Genomic DNA, 23,887 nt, shown 5'->3' with positions numbered 1-23,887 from the left:
GCCGGGAATGTAATTCACCAGAAGCACCGCCCCCTGCTAGGGATCTGACCAATCAGAGGCCAATAAGCTATCAGTAACCCCGCCCTCTAGGAGGGTCTCAGGCTGGAACACCGCCCACTGAGAGATGTCTAATCAATAAGAGAACCCCTGGCTCGGGGAAATGCTCTGCCCCGAACGGGGATCGTGCGATAGAGGCCCCGCCTTTTACTTGGGAGCTGACCAATAGGAGAAGCCCAGAGCCATTAGAGGGCCCCGCCCTTACGAGGATCGTGACCAGAGGCCCCGCCCCGGCAAGGCTTCGGACCAATCAGCGAGCGCGAGCGGCGGCCTGAGCGGCGGCCCAGATGTCGGAGCGCGAGGCGACGCGACCGCTGTTGGGGCTCGCGGGGCCGCGGGCCGCGGAGTGCGGGGACCGTGGGGGCCGCGGGGGCCGCGGGGGCCGGAAGGGTGAGCGAGCCCCGGGAGCCTGTGTCCCTCACCTCCCACCCTCACCCGCTCGGCTGTCCACTCACCCGCTCAGCTGCTTCCTCACCCTGTCAGTCGCACCTCCATGCCCTCTCCCTTGTAACGCTCACCTCATCACACTCCCACACCTCACCTTCACACCGCCTCACCTCATCACACTCCCACACCTCACCTTCACACCGCCTCACCTCATCACACTCACCACACCTCACCTTCACACCGCCTCACCTCAGTACACTCACCTGCACTTTAATCTCCTGCCTCATTTCATCTCCTCACATCCGCAACTTTACTTCCTCGCTCTGATCGGCACCTTGGTCTCCTCACCACTGCACCTCACTTGAGTGTATCCTCATGAATACCTTCACCTGTAGCCGCACCCCTGCGTCTGTACCTTCCTACCTGCTGCTCACCTTCTCTGTCCACTCACCTTCTCCTGACTGTCCCTCGCCTGCCTTCTATCCCACTCGCCTGCCCCCGTGACAGGGAGACCTCTGTGGTTGAGGTCGGGGTTGCTCCCAGGGCCTCCTCCGAGAGCGGTAAACACGGCTGGGCCGCCGCCTGCTGACCTCCCCATGTCCCGCAGGCCCCGGGGGGCCCCGCCCCTCACCAGACGGGGACGCAGAGCCGCTCGACGACGACGACGATGGCTGCTCCCACGAGGAGGCGCTCGAGCACACCGGTGGGTGACCATCTTCTGTCCGTCCCTTCGTCTGTCCGCCCCTTCGTCTGTCCGCCCCTTCGTCTGTCCGTCCATCCGTCCTTCCATCCGTCCTTCCATCCGTCCTTCCATCCGTCCTTCCATCCGTCCTTCCATCCGTCCATCTGGGTGAGTGGATGGGTGTCAGGCTTTGCGTACAACTGCCTGCAGAGGTGTCAGAGCGAGATTGCCTTTGCGGCTGCGTGAGAGACGAGAGCCAACAGCTGGCAGGTGTTTGTGTTCACGGCGAGAAGACCCCAGGCGCTCCGGGTGTCCGTGTCTGTCGGTGACCCCCACCCGATCCGCGCGGCCCACAGGGTTTGGCCGTTTCCACGCCTGGCTTCTGGTGGTCTGCGGCTGGGCCAACGCCAGCGACGCCGTGGAGATCCTGTGCGTGTCCTTCCTGCTCCCAACGGCGCGCTGCGACCTGCACCTTTCCACCGCCGACATGGGCTGGCTCACGGCGTGCATGTTCATCGGTACGCGCCGCACCACGTCGCACCGCGCCGCACCACGTCGCACCGCGCCGCGGGACGAGGCGCTCGCTCGGGTTCTCACCGCGGTGCGTTGGCCCGCGCCGCCAGGTATGATGGTGGGCGGTTGCGTCTGGGGTGCCCTGGCGGACTCGAGCGGCCGCCGCAAGGTGCTCGTCTACTCGCTGGCCGTCAACGGCATCTTCAGCGCCCTCTCCAGCCTCGCCCCCAACTTCCTGCTCTTCCTGCTGATGCGCCTGGGTAGCGGCCTGGGGTGAGTTCCGCCACGCACAGCGCCGCCACCACGCACGGCGCCGCGGGGTGCCGTGTGCGGCGAGGAGAAGAAGCTGCTTGGGTCACGTGACCCCCCCTGTGACCACTGTGGATGTTGTGCAGGGTGGGGGGGTCTCTGCCGGTCATCTTCTCCTACTTCTCCGAGTTCCAGCCACGGCGGTGGCGCGGCGCGATGGTCAGCGCACTCGCCACGTTCTGGATGGGAGGAAACATCCTGGCGGCCGGTAGACCTCACTCACCACGCCCACTACCACCGTGGCCTCTCCCCCACATTGCACTCCATCGCCGCAACCTTACCATCACCACAGACTCGCTACCGCACCCTGACACCATCGCAGCCTCAACGTCTCATCACATCGCCACAACCTCAGCATTGCCACCTCACCATCAGACTACCACAGTCTCTCTACCGCACAGCCATATTCCCTCACCGGCACAGACCACAGCACCCTCTTGTGCGCTGTGCCGGCCTTCAGTGGTTGATTGGTCACAGTACTTGCCCCAAGATCCCATACAGCTACACGGAGAATCGTTATCTGTGCGTGTCGCTGCATGTCACGTTTACAAATGAGACCATCCTGGTTTCTTGAGTCCTCACCTTGGTAAAAAGTCTAAATAAACTCGACGCATTTGTATGTTGTGTGCACTTGCGTGCCCGTGTATATGTGTGCACGTGTGTGCCCCGCGCCTGCGTGTCTCCAGGGCTGGCGTGGTTGATAATCCCGCTGCCGGCGCTTGGTGTGTGGAGCTGGCGCGTGTTCGTCGCCGTCTGCTCCGTGCCAAGCCTGACGTCCAGCGTCGCCTTTGCCTGCTGCCTCCCCGAGAGCCCCAAGTTCCTCATGCAGGTGCCTCGCCACTCGGCTCCTCTCGGCGCTCAGGTGTCCTCGCCTGTGATGGCAGCAGCAGCAGCCGTCCTCTGGCTCAGTAGCTTGAAGCCAATGCAGAGGTCTTCTTGACTTGACAAGAGGGCTTCAGCAGAGAATTCGTGTCGTTTTAATGTTCCTCGTCCTTGGCTGAAGGAGCGCAGCACCCACGGTGGGTTTACTGTGCGGTCCAGAGTTTGGGTTGCATGGCCACAATCGCACCACTTTGGCTGTGTCTTTAATTTTCCATCTAAGATGGAAATGTGCACATCGGCCTGTTGATGTTCTGATGCGGTTGATCAATTCCACCGGTGTCTTCGAGGAGGAATGTCAAAGCCAGGAGATGTGATGTTTGGGTCTCGAATGGGGTATTCATTCCGATGCAGAGGTTGAGTGGCTGTGATAGTGGGCAGTAGTTGGACAGCATTGGTGAGTGCGACCAGGTGGTGCAGAGTGTTGATGCGTAGGTGGTGTGAGTGGGTGGGGTGTGAATCTTGTTTATTTGTATGCCATTTGAAAAGCAACAGAAGAGTTTATAGTGGGTGGTGAGTAATCGTGAATGATCAGTGAGTGGTGGGGTCGATGAGAGGTGAACGTTGGTACGTGAAATCTGTGAGTGCTGACTGGTGAGTGATGAAGAGTGGTGGTGTGGGAGCAGTGAATGTTGGTAGATGGTGTCACCGAGTGGGAGCATGTTGGTTCATGATGTCGTGAGTGGTGAGCGTTTGTACATGGTGCCGGTAGTGGTGAGTGATAAGAGTGGTGGTGTTAGTGTGCCGCTCTCCCTGCTCACCTCTCCCCGTTGGTGTTGCCCCCAGACGGGGCAAGAGGAGGCGGCGCTCGCCGTATTTCGCAGGATCTTCACTCACAACCACCGCAGCATGCCTGGCGCTCGCAGGACCTTCCCGGTTGGAGCAGCACACTCACCCCCTTGCTCGCAGACACGCTGACTCACCCACTAACTCGCCTAGACGCTCACATACTCTCGCTTTCTTTGGTCCGGCGACGGCACCACTGCCCCCTCGCGCTGCACTCCAGGTGAGCCGGCTGGAGGTGAGCGTCTCGGACCGGCACGCGGTGAGCGTCCCCTTGGGGATCCTGGCACAGGTGGCGTACTACTCGCGCATGGTGAGTACCGTGCACACACACACGTAGCCAAGTGAGTAACTGCTGGGCTCTTGGAATGCGCAGCAATCTGTGCTCATATGCAATTGTGTGTCTGTCTGTGACTTGTGTACATGCGTGTGTGTGTGTACCCACGTGTGTATGCAAAACAACCCCCTACCTCCTCGCAGTGCCGGATGGGCAACTCTGTCGTGGACAGTGCTGTGGGGGGAGGGCCAATTCCGATTGGCCTCTCCCCTCATGGCGTCTGTGACCACCACAGTGGCTAAACGGGGGCTCTAGACGGGTGCGAGGGGCTGGTAACCCCTCCACCTTCAATTAATTACCACTAAACCACGACTTAAATATGTAACTAATAAGCTTGTGCCAGAGGCCCCGGGGGGACAGGCGTCTATGACGTCTCCTGGCCAAACCCCAATTGGCGGAGCCAAACTCAACGTTTAACCTACTCACGCCGGCTTGTGCCCGCCCTCACAGTCGGGCATATTTGCGGAATACACCACGCCGCCGTTGACCCTGGCCATTGACCGAGCAACCCAACGTTCCTACCAGCTCCCTCCGCAGGAATGTGTATTTGGTGGGGCTGAAACTGGAGCATGGCACTAAGAGTGCTCCAGTTTCAGCAACAGCGTCTCCAATTCCTCCTCTGAATGAGCAGCTATTACCAAATCATCGGCATACATAATGTGGTTGACCAATAGGGAGCCATCCCTTGACCACACCCGGGCATTATATCTGTACCAAATGGAAATTCCGCTGGAACAGCTATTGAAGGCTTCACGTACTACGTGGTCAAAATAGATGTTAAACGTGGGAGGACATCCCTGTCGCACCCCAAGGTGTACAAGGAATGGCTCTGACTCCCGGCCACGTAGTTTTACCAGGGCCCGCTCACCATCATGAAGGTCCTTAATGATCGTGAGCAGAGGTTCAGGGACTCCGAAAGCACGAAGAACAACCCAGAGCCCAGGCCTACTGATGTTATCATAGGCCTTGACCAGGTCAATAAAGCAGAGATGTAGGTCTTGTTGGAATTCCTTACACCTCTGCTGTAGCAGACGGAAAGAAAATATGGCATCTGTGCAGGACCGCCCTTTCCTGAAACCGCATTTGGGCTCCGCAAGCCTCTCAGCGTGCCTAGCAAGGCGATGTTTAATAATCCTTGCCAGGACCTTTCCCAGCACACTGAGGAGTGAGATGCCCCTGTAGTTGTTAGTCTGTGCGGTCCCCCTTCTTAAAGAGGGAGACCACCAGGGCATCCTTCCAATCCTGCGGAACCCGTCCAATGGTCCAGACTGTTGTTATGATGTCATGTAGGGCAGTCTGTGCACAAACGCCACCCTCCCTTAGCATTTCGCTTGGGAGATCATCTCTGCCCAGTGCCTTTCCTGGTCTCAGACTCTGGATCGCCTTCAGTACTTCCTCAACAGATGGCATCTCAGCCAGCCACTCACAGGGGGTGACTGCTTCCAATATTTGAGGCACCGCAGCCTCAGCAGGTTCATCCCCACTTTGTGCCACGATGTTTTCCTGGCTGAGGGATTTCCCCTCCCCCAGGACCTCACAGAAATGCTCAGCAAATCTGCAAACCTGTTCCTGGGGGTCGGAGATTGGATCACTGTTTTTTCCCCTGGGCAGTGCGCTCATGATCGGCTCCAGTTTAACAGCAGAGGTCTCACTCCGAATCAGTCGAGCGGCAATATCTTTTCATCGGTTGCGTAACGCTGTGTGGAAGCTACCTGGTCTGTCGCTCCGCATTAAGCTTCAGGTCTTCTCGGCCAGTCATTCCCTCCCTTCTCTACGCTTGCGAAACGTGGGCCCCCCTAATGGAACATCTTCGCCGGTTAGAAACATTTAGGCTAGCCTGCCTACGATCCATCCTGGGTTTAACCAGGCTGGATTGTGAGCTCACAAATCCTTGAAAGATCTGGGCAAGCTCCCATCGGTGAGCTCCTCCGGCAGGCAAGGCTGCGTTGGCTGGGTCATGTAGCCCGCATGCCCAGCCACCGCAGGCCTAAACAGCTTTTGTTCGGCCGGATCGAGGGGGCTAAGCGGGCTTGGCACGGGCTAGAGAAGAGATGGAGTGATGTGGTACAGGACGTGGAGCTGAGTGGACTTGCCAATGACTGGTACCAGCGGTGTCAAGGTCGGCCTCTGTGGAAGAGGCTCATGAAGGACGCTACTGGGCAGTTGGAGGCAGTCGCCCTCCAACAACGGAGGGCGGAGGAGCGAAGCTCACAACAATGAGCGGAGCGCCGGGTGGCTAAAGCGCAGCAAGTTAGCACAGTAGGGGGCACAGGTGGTGCATCAGCCAGTCATCTCGGTCATCTCAGTCAGTCGACCCGTGGCACCTGGGTCTGCCCCGTGACCTCCCGTCAGCGGGCGTTTGACACTTCGTGGCCTCAAGGTGCATGTGCGCCTGGCACAGGCGTCGTGGTGATGTCACCGCTATTTAGTGGCAAATGGCGGTTGTATGCAAGCCTGCGTGCTGGTCTGTGTGCATGCATGCGTGCCCGAGTCCCCGAGTGCCAATGCCCATGTGCATACTTTGTGTGAACATGTCCTCATGTCCCCACCTGCCCGTGTCAAGATGGTCGGCCGCCTGCGCAAGATGTTCTGTGGGTCACTTGGGAGGCGCAGCTGGGCGCTCTCTGCCATCTTCTTCTCAATCTCCTTCGGGTGTGACCACTCACCTGACGCCTCACCCCACCCCATTAAACCACTCACTCGTGTGTGCATTGCAGTGGTTGCAAAGTGGGATGTGGTTTAGTGTGGATAATACGTGCTATGGGGTGTTGGTGGTGCGGTGCAGGTACAATGGGCTGTGCGCTGATGGTGTGGTGGTGCAGGTACTATGGGCTGTGGATGTGGCTGCCCGAGTTGTTCAGGAGGAGCGAGGAGTACGGAGGCTCTCCCTGCTCTCCTCCCCGCGGTAACCACACGGATGTTGCCAGTACAGGCAACTGGACATTCTGTTACCCAGTCAAGACAATCGGTAAGCTCGCCAGACCATATACTGTGGGTACTGTGTGCGTACCTTGTAGCCTGCCGGCTTGTAATTGTGTGTGCTGTGCATTTATGCAGTGTACATGGACGGGTTCATCACAGCCGCTGCCAACCTCCCTGGGAACATCCTCAGCATCCTGCTCATGGGCCGTGTAGGGGGGCGGCTGCTGCTGGGTAAGGGTGCCTGCGGTGGTAGGGGGTGTGGGATAACAGCTTGTGGTGCAGTGGTTTGCCCACTGGTTGCTAAATCTGAACAGGTCATGGGCCACCCAGTCTGGCTCTTATAAACAAACACCTGGGTGCCATTTGTGGTGCCTTGCCCCGCACCCCCTGCCTTCACAGCACTTGCCCCAGCTGCCTGTTGAGGCAGATATTCTGGGGACCTGTGTGTGTGTGCAGGGGCAAGCCTGCTGCTCTCTGGGGGCTGCGTGTTCCTGCTGTGGGCTGTGCGCACGCTGCTGCAGAGCTTGGCTGCAGCGTGCCTCTTCAGCGCCATCTCTGTGGTGGCATGGAATGCGCTGGATGTCATTGGCATCGAGATGTACCCCACCATGCTACGGTGACCCCCCCCCCCCTACAACTTAATGTATTTTTTTTTGGATTAGGGCAGCATCAAGTCCACCATCTGGCTTAGTCACAAATGATAAAAATCACTTTTGAGTGTTCAAGTCACCCTTTATTCTTTCAGCTCACCAAGTTGAATTATCACAACCAACATTTTGCAAACATGAGCAATAACCCAACAATTGCATTTAAAGTTGCACTTTATTTCGAAATGCCAAGGCGTTTGTTTTTGCTCAGGATTTCTGCTTCACTTTGTACTTTCTTTTAACATTTAAAACGACCATCCCTGGTCTCTTGAAGTCCTCACCTTGAACTGCATCCCAGGATGAACATGTCTGGTTCCATTAGTCACCAAGGACATTGGCCTTGGATTAAAAAAAGTGGGCAGTAATTGGCCACAATTTCCTATTTTTTTCCTGCCCTTTCCATCTCAGAACGTTAACTCCAACATTCTGGGTTATTTTACCAACTGCAGCACCCATCTGTGCAGTACCAAGTCTCCACTTCCTGGGTGCTGTTCTCTGGTCTGTGCTGCAGCGACCTGCTCATGCCATGCATGTGCTTTGCAGGTCCAGTGCGCTCGGAGTGTTCACCGGGGTGGCACGCATCGCTGCCATACTTGCCAGCCTGCTGTTTGGCGCGCTGCTGGAGACCAGCTGCACCGTGCCCATCCTGCTCATCGCTGCACTACTCGTGTGTGGCAGCGTCGTGGGCTTGTGCCTCCCTGAGACCAAGAACTCAGAGCTGCAGTAGGGAAGGGTGGTGTGCCTTCTACAGCAATCGCACTTTGTGACAGTTGTCAGATTTCCACTTTTGTAAACTTGACACTCGTTTTTACATTCCATGTAAAATAAAATCTGAGTGAATGCGTCGAGACTTCTCACCTGGCAGTTCTGTCTCTTGGAGTCTGACATTGACAGTCATCCCATTCAAAGTTCGATGTTGAACTTGTTTTGCACGGGGTGTAGCCAAGTGCTTATTGGAGGTGCACAGGGAAGGACAAACTAAACCCAGAAATCAGGGGAGCCAATTAGTAGAAACATTCCAATTTCCACACCAGTGGTGATGTCACTCCCACAGGAACCCCACCAGTACAAACACTGCCATGCTAGTCACCACGCAGACTTTTTTTTGCATTTTATTTTGCTTCATGTGCGAGAAACGTCCTTCAGAACCCAGAACTAACGTCACCAAACCGTGAGGTAGAAGAGCTGCAAATCAAATCGCGCTCTTGAACACTTTAAACAAACACTTAAGTATTCTGCATCTGGCAAAATTCAAATATTTTTTGTATATAAACAATCAACTTTTTTCTCATATATCTCTCCCCCACCCCCCTGCCCCACCCTTCCCTCAAAGCTTAAACAAAAGCTTAAAAAGCAAACTTTGTAAACGAAGTGGCAAAAATGTAACTGTTAAGGCTTAATAATATTCACCACGTCTTCCGGTCTACTAAAAAAATCAACCAAAACAAACCAGGGTCAAAGTGGTGCATCGCGTGGGCCACGTGTAACAGTGGCGGCGGCCAGGAACCCCCCCCCCCCTTTCCCAACGCAGCCCTGCAAAAACATCTCCCTGTGCAAATTAAAACGTGCGTCTTAAAAGGAAAGCACGGCCGCCACGCGCGGCCGCCACGCACGGCCACATAGATTCCCCATCCCGCCCTGGTCGCCCCCACCATCATCACCGGTTCCCACTGCGTCGCTGCCAGGGAGCGGACCACCCCCCCCTGCAGGCGAGGGCCCGACTTGCGGTTTAAAAATGAACGTGTAAAATGAAGCCAATCGTCATCATCTGTGAACAGAAGCCGATAAAACTGGGAGCCACTGTACTCGAGACGGCTGTGGTCATGGTTAAGAAATGCTCAAAAGCCTCCGAACAACTAATTTCTTCTTTTCCTCGTGAACGCCATTTCCACCGATAGGCAATACGTATAATATATAACTTTCAAGAGTTGAATTTCTTCCTGAGTGAGCAAGCAGAGACTACGAGGCTTGGCATGCTGCGGTTTACGTTTTGGTTGCTCGTTTAGAGTCGGCGTTAAGGAGCCGCCGACAGAGGTTGAAGCGCGCTAAAATTCAACGCTACACTCGCAGCCGGTGGGGTTTCCTTAAAGTGTTAAAAAGATGGCCGAGTCTCGTCGCGAGCCGCAATGAACCGTACGCGGAGACCCAGGGGAACCGAGCGGCACCACCGTCGCCGCACACCCCACGCACGCACGCGGGCATGCGTGCGTGGGCGCAGGCGGGCGGCGGCACCGGAGGCTGGGGCGCCCCCCCCCACCACCACCTCCCTGCTCAAATGAAGTCGCGGCTCTTCTGGTTGCGCATGAGCGGCTGGTGGTGCCGCAGTGTCTCCAGGGAATGTTGCCAATGCCAGCAGGACTTGCAGAAGTACTTGAAGCAAGCCTGGGGGAAGAGCAGCCGAGGGACCACACCCCTCATCAACTATGTTTGAGAATCGCACCGTTTTTATAGCGCAGGACTATCACCTAGGTGCTGGATAGTCTTCCAGTAGGGGGCGATGCTGTCGTGTCATCCCATTTAGTAACTTAAAACTGTCAAATTTGTCGTGTCATCCCATTTAGTAACTTAAAACTGTCAAATTTGGGCTGACAGCACAATAGCTTACTACCGATTTCAAATGATCCCACAGGATATTTAGTGTTCTCTGTGAAGCAGATGGCATGTAGGGTTTTATGGTTGATATGCACACCGCAATAACCAGGGAGGCCTGGATACAAACTGCAAACCTCTGCAATAAGCGGGGAATTTGGTAGCACTGGGCCTTGTCAGTCGAGACATTTCGCAGTACCATATTCGCAAACATACATTAAAACACACTAATGCGAAACGGGACTGTACCATCTCACGGCAGAAGTAAGGGCCAGCCTGCGAGCAGCACAGCTGGCAGATGGACTCTTCCAAATACGGATCCACCTGGAGCTGCAATGAGACACGCACAAACGCGAGGGGTCTACACCAGCGCAATGCAGAGCCTCACCCACTCGTGGCACAGGCAATGTGGCAAGAGCAGAAAAACTGGGTGGGGGGGCAGCACCAACAGACCTTCTTGGTGAACTTGGGCGTCTTGATCTCGATGAAGGCAGCGTTGACGGCCTTCATGTAGCTCTTGTGATTGTTGAACGTCACGCGCCCCGAACCTGCAACACGATAAGGGGAGGTGGCGCACGTCACGCTGGGCGTGCCAGAACCACATGACAGGGTACACAACGCACAGACGGCGTGTGGACGCCGTACAAGGGGGCAGGGGTATGGCTAAATTACGCCAAAGGGACAAGTCTGAGAAATGATCACACGCAGCATCAGCTCGCAGGAGCGGCATCGCCACACATCCAGAAGTGGACCAACACTGGTGAACCCCAAGTGTGCATGCCCACCACACCAATCCTGGATACGACGACAGTCGTAGCGGCATGCGAGCAGGATGCTGCAAATGCAGTAGCCAGAGTTCAATTCCCATTCACAGCTGGAATTGGTGACATATACGAACTGGTCTCAATTGGCTGCGCGTCATGGACTACTTGGAGGGATGTGTAAACATCAGCACTGGGCAAAGGAAGCCCCCCCACCTGCCCCCCATGTTCCGTACCATCCTTAATAGGTGCTTGCTAACAGCACTTTTTAGAATAGTTCATTATGGCCATTCTCTTGCGCATGGGCAGCAATGTTCAGGAGCTAAATTCCAACATTGGAGGGTCTCAGTCACAAAGGGGACTTCATGAGAGAGTTAGTGTTGTGCTGTTTCTTAATTAAAGGAGGCGACAGTGGTCCACTATACAGTTCGTTTAGGTTGCATGGCGACAGTTGCATTACTGTGGCTTGCGATTTCTTTAAATTTGGAGGAGCTGTGCCCATTAGCCTGATGATGTTCAGATGCTGTTGGTTACACCAGTATTTTCGGGAGAGCCTTGTAGGAGCAAGAGTGCGTGGCGATCGTCACCAATGGGGTAGCGGTGCTTGTCCGTGTCAATGCCAGCGTAGACGACACCACCAAACAGGTCGTTCATGATGGTGGTGAGGCCCTCTGCATTGAGCATGCCGTGCAGTGCACCCACAAACACCGTCTTGCTCGGGTCCAGGCGCTGCGATTGACTCCGCACGTAGTTGCTGTCCGACAGCACCCAAGGGATCACTTGCACCTGCGGCAGGATGGTGGGGGGAGGGCGGGGCATCCAGTCACGGTTGGATGAATGTTTCCCTGCAGCAGCAAGTTAACCGAATATACTTCACTTCCCTGCACTGCCGAAGGGAGCAAGCACAGATAGAGCACTGAAAGGGTACCGCTGTTCTGACAAACTCACTTGCGATGCACGCCAATTCACGCATGGGAGAAGCATAAACAAGTTACATGCATTATCAAATAAACAGAACCATACAAACAAGGAGAGAAACAAGCAAAGCAACTGGAGGTCATGCAAGACAGAATTAGTTCCTCCAAATAACCACGACCATGAGTTGACCGATGATTTGAATCAGGCTGTGGGGGGGATGGGTTACAAAAGATGAGTGGAGACACGCTTTAGGGTGAAAGGAGAATAACCAAGGTGAGCATGGAGGATCTGGATTTGAGACCGTGCCGGTGCAAGAAGACGACGAGCTCCGAGATGACATCGGGGACGTGGGATGGATATTGCAGTGTAAGATGAAAATTATTTGAATTGTGGAGCGGGTAGGGAGACTCATTAAGACTCACATGTCACCATTCAGGGTCCCCCCAATTGGGGTCCCACCCCCCAACTGCGCGGCACTCCCACGTCCCCCTCACCTCCTTGCAGCGCATTCGACGCGACGACACCTTGTAGTAGTAGTCTCCGCAGCCGTCGCTGCTGCGGAAGTCGTGGGTGCAGGCCTGGAGCAGCGCACGCACCGACTTCTCAGACTCAAACAGGATGTACACATAGCCTGCGACACGCATGTAGGTACAGGAGCGCACGCATAGACGGACACGCGTCAGTGAGGGACAAACCCAGGCAAGCCGCAGCTCGTAAGGAAAGGTTGGCGGTGTCGCTCGCTCCACAAATTCAAATTCCCATCATCCATCCAGCCCCCTCCCACCAGGTTCAATTGGGTTAGCGGGAGAAGGGCGAATTGTATTCTTTTACCACCTGCACCATGGTTGCAGAACACCACAGCCAACACAAGTTTATTCATGATAACATGGCCAAACACCACTCGCGCACACTGCTCCCAACACCCACCACTCGCGCTTCCCCTGGCAGCAGCTCGAACAACCCCTGCACTGTGAATTCAACCATTGTTAGAAATACATCGCGATTTTAAGTCAAACACCGAAATTATCTTAGTATGTGTGGAAACTCCAACTCCCCCCCCCGCCACTACATATACAAATTTTGTTTGCTTGAACGTATACAGCGATGGCTATAACAACTTCAACTACATACTCGAAATGCAAAAAGCAGAGTCTGCATCCATGGGATCTAGACTTGTTGAATGCCACCTCAAGGAATGGGGGGGGGGGGAGGTGGGAGGACCCCCTTAGACCTTCCCAAACTCACCCAGAGGGGGGGACAAGAGGCAATTTGTCTCGGGCCTCAAAGAGGACGCCACCAAAGACCAGTTTTTTGCGACCGTCGCTTATAATTCAGGGGACACCATGTGGGAATTCTGCCAGTGATCTCCAGTACTTAGGCCCAGAAAACTCTGGCTTGGTCTTGGATACCCCTGCCTCCCCCTCTGGGACCGTAGATGCCGCCGCCGCCGCCACCACTACCCCCGTGCTCACCGTGCAGCGATGACGTCACACTGTGCAGCACCACATCATGGGGGTGAGCGGGGAGGTGGCAACAAGTAACAGAAGAGTTCATACCAGAGCCTCTGCACGCATTACCTTTGGGCATATTACCTTTGGGTGGGTAGCGCGGGTGTTTGCCATCCTTACCCGGCCACTCCACACTCACCGAACCAAACATCTTGAAGCAATTGATGAGGCCGGCTGTAAAGAGGCGAGACAACATAATGAGCTCAGCGCGTCACAAACAAGACGGACGTGCTGGCAAGGGCCCCCCCCCCCTTGCCACCAAACACCAGGGCCGGCCACCACCACAGCTGGCCCCCACCGACCGCCGCAGTGGTCAGATGTCAACTGCCTCGCCTGGTATACAGGATGTTGTGGGTTCGATTTCAACCCTGACGCCTGTGTATTTGGAGTTTGTGTGTTCTCCGTGGTAGTGTGAATTTTTATAAAGGTCATGTGGGTTTTTCCCCTCCACATTTAGAAAGGCATTTAATCTCTACAATGTACTTCATTGGGCTATCAGTTGTGGCCAGGTCGCTTCTGAAAAAGCAGCAATATAGCTCGGTGGGCCTTGCCTGGTATAAAATCAATAGAGCGCAACTGTCTGCCAACAATCTTCACCCGATTCCACCACTTATGTTGAGCACTCGGGTCTACCAGACTTTTGTCTCACCCATTGTTAAACCACCACACGCGTTACAGGAAGGGTTGGCGTGGTTAGCACCACACCAGGCTGCCTTCATCTCCCCATCACGGACGTTCACACAACAAGCTCAAGGCCATGTCCACCAAGGGGAGGGCCAATGAACGGTCCAGATATCAGCACCGGGAGCAAAGTCCCAAGCGCCGACCGCTGCGGCCCACGGCATCGCCAGCGTAACCACGTGCTACCCACGGACGCAGTGTACGAGGGCACTTACGTCACCCACGACTTGGTCGCAGGGAGACGGGTCTGAAATAGTAGGGGGCAGGGTGGGGGGGGTTGCGTACCTTCGGTGATGTCCCAGGGAACGCCACCGAGGAACACCTTGGGGGAGAAGATGGGACTCTTGTGGCTGCGTGGGGGCAGCTGGCCGCTCCACGTGCACGTCGCCTCGCTCACCGCTGCACACCGCACACACCACATTGCCCTCTCACAAAGCAGGCCATGACACACGCGGATGCGGTGCAACGCATTGCACGTGGTGTAGTGAATAGGCCACGTTCCACACCGCGGGGTATTGTACCCCATGGGCTTGTGCCACATGGTGCACCCAACACCCTGCACATCCACCAACCCCGCAACCTTCCCCCGTACCCCAAGACTGCGCACATCTTCCAGTCTCATCGGCATGCTGGCCGCTACTTATTAGTTTGCCAAGATCGTTCCAACAGGGTCCTACAATTGCCACGAGAAGAGGCCCTTGCAGCAATGGCACCACTGGTGAACGCGACGGGTGCAGTGGGCGAGCGTGGCGTCATGTGGCCGGTTGCCGTGGCGGCCACATCGCAATTCCACATCACGCGTCGTTGCGGGTGCCACGTGGCGAGACGGATTGCGGCCGGAGGAGCACCGAGAAAAGTCGAGACATTGGCGAAGCACTCATCCCCCTGGTCACCCTCACCGGCCGCCTGGCGGTGGAGCCGCGCCTGCTGCTCGATGCTGTAGGGGTCGTTCGGGCTGTAGAAGTTGCCCCAGCCCGACCAGCGCCGATCCAACAGCAGCCCGGCACTCGGCCCCCCGGCAGCACCGCCGCCCGCAACGGCGGCCGAAGGGCTGTGAGCGCCGAGGCCGGCCAGGGCGCCGGCGCCCATCAGGCCTCCCATGCCGCCGCAGGCAGCCATTGCCGCCAGGCTGCTGAGGGTGGTGCTGTCGAGGCCGGCGTCCTCCTCGGCGAGCGGGCTGAACGGGCGGCACAGCAGCTCCTTGTTCTGGGTCAGGAACGGCGAGTAGAGCGACGGGGAGATGTGCAGCCCTGACTGAACCACACGCAGGCAGACACACAAATGTACGTGTACACCCGTGCAAACAAGTACAGGCATACAGCCATTCGCCCACCAAGCAGCGGTAACATTGTTTGTACTTGGCTCGGTGCATCACGAAATCAAGTTGTGTTGAAGGCTCGCTGATAGGTCGCGAGACAGACCAAGGTGTTATGGGTAGCATGAGACCACGGGCAGATGCACCACCAGGGCTCCGCACTGTGCCAACTTATGTTTTTGCTGCCCAGGGCTCCAGCCTGTACTGTACCCCTGGTTTAGCCTCCTCTATTAGGCCAAATAGAAGCTGCTTAAGGCATGTGCTGGCTGGGCATGTGGGCTACTTGACCAAGCAAACATCCTCACCTTCCAGAGGAGCTCACCGATGGGACTATACAGATCTTTTAAGGATCTGCAAGCTCTCACAAACAGGTCAAGCCTGAATTTTTCAAACCAGTGCAATCCTAAAAAGTAGAGCCATTGGCCAGGGAGCTTCCAAAGCATTATGCAGCCAATTAAAAGATTCCACTCAATCGATTCAGAGCGAGACCTTTGCTGCCAAAGCGGAGCTGGTTATAAGCACACTGCCCAGATGTGGAAACTTCTCTACTCTCCACAACTGCTCCATCGCTCATGGCGAGTTGAGGGGGTGGCGTATAAGATGACAAAATACCCAGGAAGGTCTTTTTGTGGGGCTGAAAGACCCTGTTGTTCCTCAGGCGCAGCCACACTCACTAGCTGTGCATTTAATAGATGACCAAATCAACAGCTCGCCAACTTAAAAATTTGACATCCGGCCGCCCCCACACCCACGTGCCATGCGGCTACGGTAAAGGCACCAGTAGCAGTGCGCCATGTGGTCTTACCACAAGGTCGTACATCTCCGAGCCGGAGCTGAAGCCGCTCGTGTCAGAGTCAGCGGGGCTGGAGGACCGGGAGTCGCTCACGCCGCCGGCCTTGCCGGTACGGGGCAGTCCCCCGTGCATCGCCACGAGCACGGGCGCAAGGTCCATGCCGCTGCCATCGTCCCCGCGGACACCCTGCAGACGGCCCAGTGGCCCCAGGCTGAGAACCCTGCTGAGGGCGTCTCCCCCGTCGTCAGAGAATCCGCGGGCCCCCTGGTGGATTCCTCCCCCGTGGCCCACCCCGCAACGGCCTCCGGGCCCCATCGCGCCGGGGGGGAACCCCCGCCGGGGCAGGGGGTAGCCGCCCACCCCTCCATCGTCGCAACCTCCACCTCCGCCGCTCAGATCACCCAGGCCGAGACCTGAAAAGGAGCACGGCGCCACAAAGTGGCGGAAGTACCTTGTGGTGAGGACGGTGGGGGGGCCAAGACGACACACGCACCGCCTAGCACAACTTCTCGAATGACATCGTGACACTGCGGTCAAGTCGCTCACCCTCTCTCGTGCCATCGAGTCCCTAGAACAGCTCACACGACTAATAAGGGCAAAGGGGCTTCCTGCGCTTGTAGCTCAGAGCCCTAAGGCAGCAGTCATGTCGCTGCTGCACACAAAAGCCCCAACACTGACACGCGTACAAATTAGCACCTACCACCTCTGTGGGAGGCCCAGGATTGGTTCAAGGATGTAATTTAAGTGAATATTTCAAACAACTTCAGAAAATCACATTAAACTCTAAAAGAGAGGAGACAAGGGGGGGGGGGGGGGTGTATGGGTCTGTGTCTGCTGACCGAGGGGAGTGCTGGTTACATCGAGGCTGCCCCGGTGGTATGGGAGATGGTTCCGGGGGGAATCCCACGAAGGGGGGCCACCCCCACTTCCCCTGCAAAACCCTGGTGGGGGGTCGGGGGGGCCCGGCATGGAGTCCATCAGGGAGGGCGTCACATCAGGGGCCATTGGGAACATGTCCGACAAGGAGCTCCACGGCATGAGGCAGTCTGCAAACACACACGCACGAGAAGACACACAGATGAGAAAGTACGTACAAAAGACGCCCCCCCCCCTCCCCGTATATCCTTTAGACTGTTGGGGCAAGTATTGTTCGCAAGTACCTATGATGGCTGGCACTGCACGCAGGAGTGGGTTGGCCAGCTCCACACCTGACACCTTTTGTCTCCCCCCCAGTGCTCATGTTTACACAATGCAACTCAAGACAGTTGATCCAGTCATTGGAACACGCGTCACAGGGTCTGTAGTACAGGGTTGCAATTCATGGCACTACCGCTCCCCATAATGTGTATGCACCCGCGGCACGTACCAACATGCGTGCACTCACCAATTTGCACAACGGACACCACGTGACGATCCCAAAACAGTTAAGACACAGGAGTTCACGACGGAGGTAACGGCATCCGACGCGGGCACCATCCCGTGGTGTTTATGCTGTACCCAGTCTGTATGCAAGACAAAGCTTAAGGAGCAGTGAGCAGGGCAGCCAGCCAAGTGCTCCGGGGACCAAACCGCACGCTGCACTGCACCCCTGCAGTGCGAGCACCACCAACACCGCAAAGGCACCGCGAGGACACTGGCAGTAGCAAATCCTCCTGGGATACCACGCACCAAATGGCATTGTTTAAACACGCACAGACACAGCACAACATTAGCCAATGTTGCACTCGTACCACAGACACTCCGTACACCTCACACATTTACACTCCACCACAGACCACTCGCAGCACCATCCACTCAATCCCAAAACACATACCAAACAGTCGCAGCTTCCAGCACACACATCCCTTACTTTTACAATAAATGCAAATGATACTCATGCTCTCAACACGCTTTTACTGCACAGCTTTTGGCGCACACTAACACCACATCCCCCACACGCTCTGCGCACAGAGCCATGACTTTGCAGTAAAGAGAGAAAACCTTGCCAAGGCTGCATCACTCTGCGGACGAATGCTTGCAGCTCCTGAAAGCTTCTGTGGCGCAGCTCGAGGGCACCGCTTTGCTGCATCCACACAGCAGCGGCACGCGCATGCTGCAACTCGCCAACACCACCACCAGTCAAGCGCACATGGCAACACTAGCGGGGCTGCCAGCAATGGGCAGTTGTGGGGCGCTCTGCCCTACAGGGGGAACGCGATGGAGCGAGGGCGGCACACGTGCCACAAATCGGCAGCGCCGTCAGCACCCCACCCACTCCCCCCCCTTCCCCCCACAGGGCTGCCCTTACTCAGCACCCAGCTTTAGGCATTAACATTGTCAGCTCATAACATCCAGCCCTGGAGCACGCACAAACACGGCAGCACCCGCAGAAAGCCCACAAGCCCAAATCCGTGGAAATAAAAAAAATCAAGAGGGAGATGAGCGATCACAAGTCAAGAGTCCCGGCTGCAGCAGCAGCAGCAGCAACTCACAGCAGTGGCCGTGAACGACGTCGCAGCCTGGCGACCTGCAGATGGAGCTGCAGCAGACAGCCAACCCGGCGAGCAGCGGCTGAGCCAACTGCGTTGTGCGCGGGGCGCTGTGCTGCAGCGCTGACGCAGCACCGCCGGAGGACCATGTGTGCAGTGACTCACAATCACATTCGCCAGCGCTTTTCATCAGCAGCCATCTGGCACTGCTCCGCTAGCGCATTCCCAGCCGACAAGGGGGGGGGGGGGCGCAGGCCTCTGCGCTGCTGCAATCGCGGTGCCACCTTCACCTTCAGGAATACCGGCGGCGCTGCTGCTGCAGCAGTCCCCCGCATTTAACCAGAAACACCGACACCGTCCATCCATCCCAACGCTACCAGCTTACAGGGCGGCCTCCAAGTTAAAGCGAGGACATGAACTTCAAGGGCAAACTTATTTCCTTCATCGCGATTCGTGGTGCTATCGCCCAGCAGCACCAGCGGTCAACATGACGGTAATAGCAGGGAGGGCATTTGGTCAGCCCAGCGCCACCTTCATTTCACCAGCTAGACCTCAACCCCTGCCCCCCTCACAGCCGCATCACCAGGGGAAGGGAGGACAGCCCAACAGAGGCCAGCACCACGACAAACTTTATAAGCCACAGCTCCATGACAAAGTCACTGCTTGGCTCGCACCACCCCAATTGGGAATTCCTTCCAGTCACCATCTCTTGCTAGCTCTTAAAATCACTTTCCTCAATTCAAAAACGTATCAACTTTCATCCATCACAATTTATATAGCTCTGTTGTTGGCAGTTTGACATTTTAGGCCTTTGTTCCTGTGATCAGCAACTGTTCAATCATGTAGACTGGGTCGCACACAAATGCACTCCCCCACTCCTTCAGAGTTAGCACAACCACTGAGGTTTAGGCCTCACCCCTCAGTATTAACACAACGCTCCCCCCCCCCACCATCGTCCCCACAACCTCCCACCACCGTAAAACCAGCAGCACTCACCGCGCAGGCCGGTGGTGCCGAGTTGCACTCCCTGCAGGTCCAGAGCACTGTCCAGCAGACTGCTCAGATGCATGGCCACGTCAGAGTCCGGGCAACCCAGGGCCTCCCTCCCCCGGAAACCCCCAAGGGGGTCATGGGAGTCTTGCCCCCGCAGACCCCCCATGGGCTCGCGGGCATCCATGTCGCACGGGCGCTCCAATGCTCCCCGCCGTTCTTCTCCCTCAAACGCATCCTGCACAGGGCAATGGCCGTCATTACACGAGACCGTCAACAGGAAAAGGTGCAACAGCAAATCGCTTGCTTGTGTTACCACTTGCAAAAGGGGCCTCTACTACAGGGAAGCGTTAGAGGTCCACTTTAGAGATGGGTATTTGGCCTACTCTTCCACAAAAAGGTACATTCACAGCCCATTTGTCAACCCACCACTGCTGTGCAAAGGCTTCCCCCACGCGTGGGTCATTGGGGTTACTCAACCATACTTCACACTGGTCAGTGCAGTTTGGTGAAGCTGGAAAGCATAGATGAGAAAGTACAGTACAAACATTTTGTCTGCACTGCCCTCTTGCTCACAAAGCACAGGCATGCAGCGGTCAATGACAACCTAGCATGTGGTGGTCCATCCAGGCTTGAGCCTTCTTAGCTTCCAAGCGCTGATGGCATAAAATCTGGAATGTGGCCGGCCATTAGGCACAGCGAGTACTCTTCAATTACCCAGGATGCCACCTCGGACGTTTGGCCAAAGCTACGCGTGTAGGGCATACGCGACGACAACAGAGTATGCAGAGAAAACGCATGCAAACAGTATGCCGAACTTCCTTTGTACCGTATGTAGACAGTGCTAATCAGAGATGTATACGGGGGGGGGTGGGCCACAACTCAAAATTCCACACAGATGGATTCAATCCAGACCAAATCCATCGACGCCAAACTGGGTATTCCCAGAATCTCCTATCCAGTCACCAAGGCTAAACTCTGCTGGGTTTGAGATCCGACAGGTTTGGGTGCATTCAGTGATATGGTCTCAAGCATGCGAACTCATGTGCACATACATTCGCACACAAATCACACCAGCCACCGTTTGCCATCAAGTGACGGTGCTGCCACTGCAGACCATGGTGCCAGGCTAGGTGCACGTTGACGACTCAATGCCAAAGAGATCACATGGCAGATCTAAGTGTTATGGGTTAACAGATTGAGGTGACTGGCATAGCATATGCACCACCTGTGCCCAAGCACCCATGAGCAGACAAAAATAATGCAGCCAAAAATTCCACACTACATCATCCGTAAGGCATTCACATTATGGTGCCACCTTTGGCGTCAAAGCAGTGGTACAGAATTCATGTGGTTACTAAACATTAATAAGCAATCATTTGTACGGCAATCACGCCCAAATGGCATCTGCATACATCTACCGAGGGCCTTCACTGTAGCAATGAAATCTCAACTCTGGTCTCAGAGCTGCAAGTCTCCCCCCCACCCATCCCCGATCTGCCAAACAAGAACCAAATCCTCAAACTCACTCTTCAGACCCGACACGTTTCCCATAATTTTTGTAGAGATCGGATGTTATACAAGTTTCCAAAGGAACGCACATACGTTTTGCTACCTTGGGCAGTGCCAACAAGGATAGTAACGAGCCCATGGCTTAACAATGCTTTTCAGGATTAGTGCAATGCATTTACCAGTGACTAAAACACCTATATACAAGAGCTCATGCCGACCAATGCTGTTTATTCCACCACGCCATTGCTTCCTTCTGCAAGTGTACAGGACGGGTCTCAAGAGGGGGAGTTTGTGGAGGGCCTTCGTGTGGATGCGGTCAAATCCTCTGCCAGTCACAGCGCGGCAGGTCTGCCCCATAGCCACCATCGGTTGGTTCCACCGCCCACAAGTCCCCACCGTCTCACGGGGGGCCCAACCACCCCACCCAATTAACCATCCAGGAACTCAAGCCAGTCACCAACTCGCCAAACACACCCACACGCAGTATATTGTAATGCTAAACTTTCACGAGTCGGTGAAAGGCAACGTGGACCAGGGCTAGGTGCGGTCGCGAGGGAGACTGTGGATGGCAGAAAAGATCACCGATGGCAGACAACGCAGCACGAGCAAACCCCCATCACCGCACCCCCCCCCCCCCTCAACATCGCCACCTTCCTCATCACATCACCGCACCCCCCCCCTCAACATCGCCACCTTCCTCATCACATCACCGCTTGCTCCATGCGAAGTCATCAAGGCAGCTGCGCTCCAGAGCAGCGAGGACGGGAGGAGGAGCGAGAGGCCCGGACAGCAGCGCGGCAGTCCCCGCGTTATCAACCCACGGGATCCCCGCTACAATCCAACACCCCCCGTGGCTCGATCCCCCATGGCACCGGAGTTGCTGCTACAATCCCTACAGCACAATCTGGCCCGGTTATCGCCTCGGCGGTCGCCTTCGCGATCCTAAATGATGACCGGGGTGCTCCTCACGGTTCTCAATGCAGACGCGGGGGGGGCTTCCCTCGCGGGGTCCCCGTCAAGGTCCTCTCGGGGTTCCCGTCAGACCCCCTCGCGGTCCCCGTTCCTATCCGCGCTACTGAATGTAACCACCCCGTGTTTACACCGCGGAATGACGTCACCAGCACGTGGACGCGGGGAAGCGCCACGTGACCGCCGTGGACAAATCAGAGAGCCCCGACCAGAGAGAGGCGTCAACAAGCAGCAGCCACGTGCGCGGCCCAAGGGGCGCGACCCTCACCACCAAGTTCCTCACCACCAAGTCCCTCACCACTCACCACCAAGTCCCTCACCACTCACCACCAAGTTCCTCACCACCAAGTCCCTCACCACTCACCACCAAGTTCCTCACCACCAAGTTCCTCACCACTCACCACCAAGTCCCTCACCAATCACCAGAGGTGGGACAAAGTCATTGTTATGCAAGTCCAAGTCGAGTCGCAAGTCATCAAATTCATGACTCGAGTCTGACTCGAGTCCAAGTCACATGACTCGAGTCCACACCTCTGCCACTCACCACCAAGTCCCTCACCACTCACCACCAAGTCCCTCACCACCAAGTCCCTCACCACTCACCACCAAGTTCCTCACCACCAAGTCCCTCACCACTCACCACCAAGTTCCTCACCACCAAGTCCCTCACCACTCACCACCAAGTTCCTCACCACCAAGTCCCTCACCATCCACCACCAAGTCCCTCACCATCCACCACCAAGTCCCTCACCACTCACCACCAAGTCCCTCACCACTCACCACCAAGTCCCTCACCACTCACCACCAAGTCCCTCACCACCCACCACCAAGTCCCTCACCACTCACCACCAAGTCCCTCACCACTCACCACCAAGTCCCTCACCACCCACCACCAAGTCCCTCACCACTCACCACCAAGTCCCTCACCACTCACCACCAAGTCCCTCACCATCCACCACCAAGTCCCTCACCATCCACCAAGTCCCTCACCATCCACCAAGTCCCTCACCACTCACCACCAAGTCCCTCACCACTCACCACCAAGTCCATCACCACTCACCACCAAGTCCCTCACCACCCACCACCAAGTCCCTCACCACCCACCACCAAGTCCCTCACCACTCACCACCAAGTCCCTCACCATCCACCACCAAGTCCCTCACCATCCACCACCAAGTCCCTCACCATCCACCACCAAGTCCCTCACCACTCACCACCAAGTCCCTCACCACTCACCACCAAGTCCCTCACCCACCAAGTCCCTCACCACTCACCACCAAGTCCCTCACCACTCACCACCAAGTCCCTCACCACTCACCACCAAGTCCCTCACCATCCACCACCAAGTCCCTCACCACTCACCACCAAGTCCCCTCACCACTCACCACCAAGTCCCTCACCACTCACCACCAAGTCCCTCACCATCCACCACCAAGTCCCTCACCACTCACGATCCCATTCCCACCACTCGCCGCCATTTCACCCCCCCCCCCCCTCGTCAACCACTCCTCTCCCCCCGTCAACCACTCCTCTCCCCCCCGTCAACCACTCCTCTCCCCCACCCTCGTCAACCACTCCTCTCCCCCCCCCTCGTCAACCACTCCTCTCCCCCCCCCTCGTCAACCACTCCTCTCCCCCCCCTCGTCAACCACTCCTCTCCCCCCCCCTCGTCAACCACTCCTCTCACCCCCCCCTCGTCAACCACTTCTCCCCCCCCTCGTCAACCACTCCTCTCCCCCCCCCCCCTCGTCAACCACTCCTCTACCCCCCCCCTCGTCAACCACTCCTCTCCCCCCCCCCCTCGTCAACCACTCCTCTCCCCCCCTCGTCAACCCACTCCTCTCCCCCCCCCCCTCGTCAACCACTC

At 56.4% G+C, this 23,887-nt stretch overlaps 2 protein-coding genes across 4 annotated transcripts; one reads left to right on the top strand and one right to left on the bottom strand.

The window, feature by feature from the left end:
- Nucleotides 1–307: 307 nt before the first annotated feature.
- Nucleotides 308–8,362, top strand: LOC144717258 (synaptic vesicle glycoprotein 2C-like). Its single transcript, XM_078592668.1, has 13 exons — nt 308–447; nt 1,052–1,147; nt 1,483–1,644; nt 1,750–1,912; nt 2,035–2,156; nt 2,635–2,777; nt 3,614–3,703; nt 3,834–3,923; nt 6,511–6,599; nt 6,770–6,915; nt 7,005–7,100; nt 7,326–7,485; nt 8,060–8,362. The coding sequence occupies exons 1-13, from the start codon at nt 345–347 to the stop codon at nt 8,241–8,243; spliced, it is 1,644 nt and encodes a 547-aa protein (XP_078448794.1). The 5' UTR covers nt 308–344; the 3' UTR covers nt 8,244–8,362.
- Nucleotides 8,363–8,610: 248 nt separating this feature from the next.
- On the bottom strand, nt 8,611–22,132 carry LOC144717255 (cytoplasmic polyadenylation element-binding protein 1-like). 3 transcript variants are annotated; one of them, XM_078592666.1, is made up of 12 exons: nt 22,021–22,132; nt 19,546–19,777; nt 16,921–17,127; nt 16,094–16,494; nt 14,873–15,227; nt 14,259–14,372; nt 13,362–13,466; nt 12,279–12,415; nt 11,454–11,652; nt 10,559–10,653; nt 10,355–10,435; nt 8,611–9,898 (listed from the first exon to the last, which is right to left on the bottom strand). In XM_078592666.1, the coding sequence occupies exons 2-12, from the start codon at nt 19,724–19,726 to the stop codon at nt 9,788–9,790; spliced, it is 1,986 nt and encodes a 661-aa protein (XP_078448792.1). In that variant the 5' UTR covers nt 19,727–19,777; nt 22,021–22,132; the 3' UTR covers nt 8,611–9,787. The 3 variants fall into 3 exon arrangements, with proteins under 3 accessions (XP_078448792.1, XP_078448791.1, XP_078448790.1); XM_078592665.1 differs by lacking the exon at nt 22,021–22,132 and adding an exon at nt 21,762–21,966 and having other exon boundaries at nt 13,377–13,466; XM_078592664.1 differs by lacking the exon at nt 22,021–22,132 and adding an exon at nt 21,762–21,962.
- Between the last annotated feature and the right edge of the window lie 1,755 nt (nt 22,133–23,887).

Source organism: Lampetra planeri, chromosome 3 (genome assembly GCF_965212315.1).
Source record: "Lampetra planeri chromosome 3, kcLamPlan1.2.h2, whole genome shotgun sequence".
Lineage (NCBI taxonomy): Eukaryota > Metazoa > Chordata > Hyperoartia > Petromyzontiformes > Petromyzontidae > Lampetra > Lampetra planeri.
This window is presented reverse-complemented; position numbering and strand designations above follow the sequence as displayed.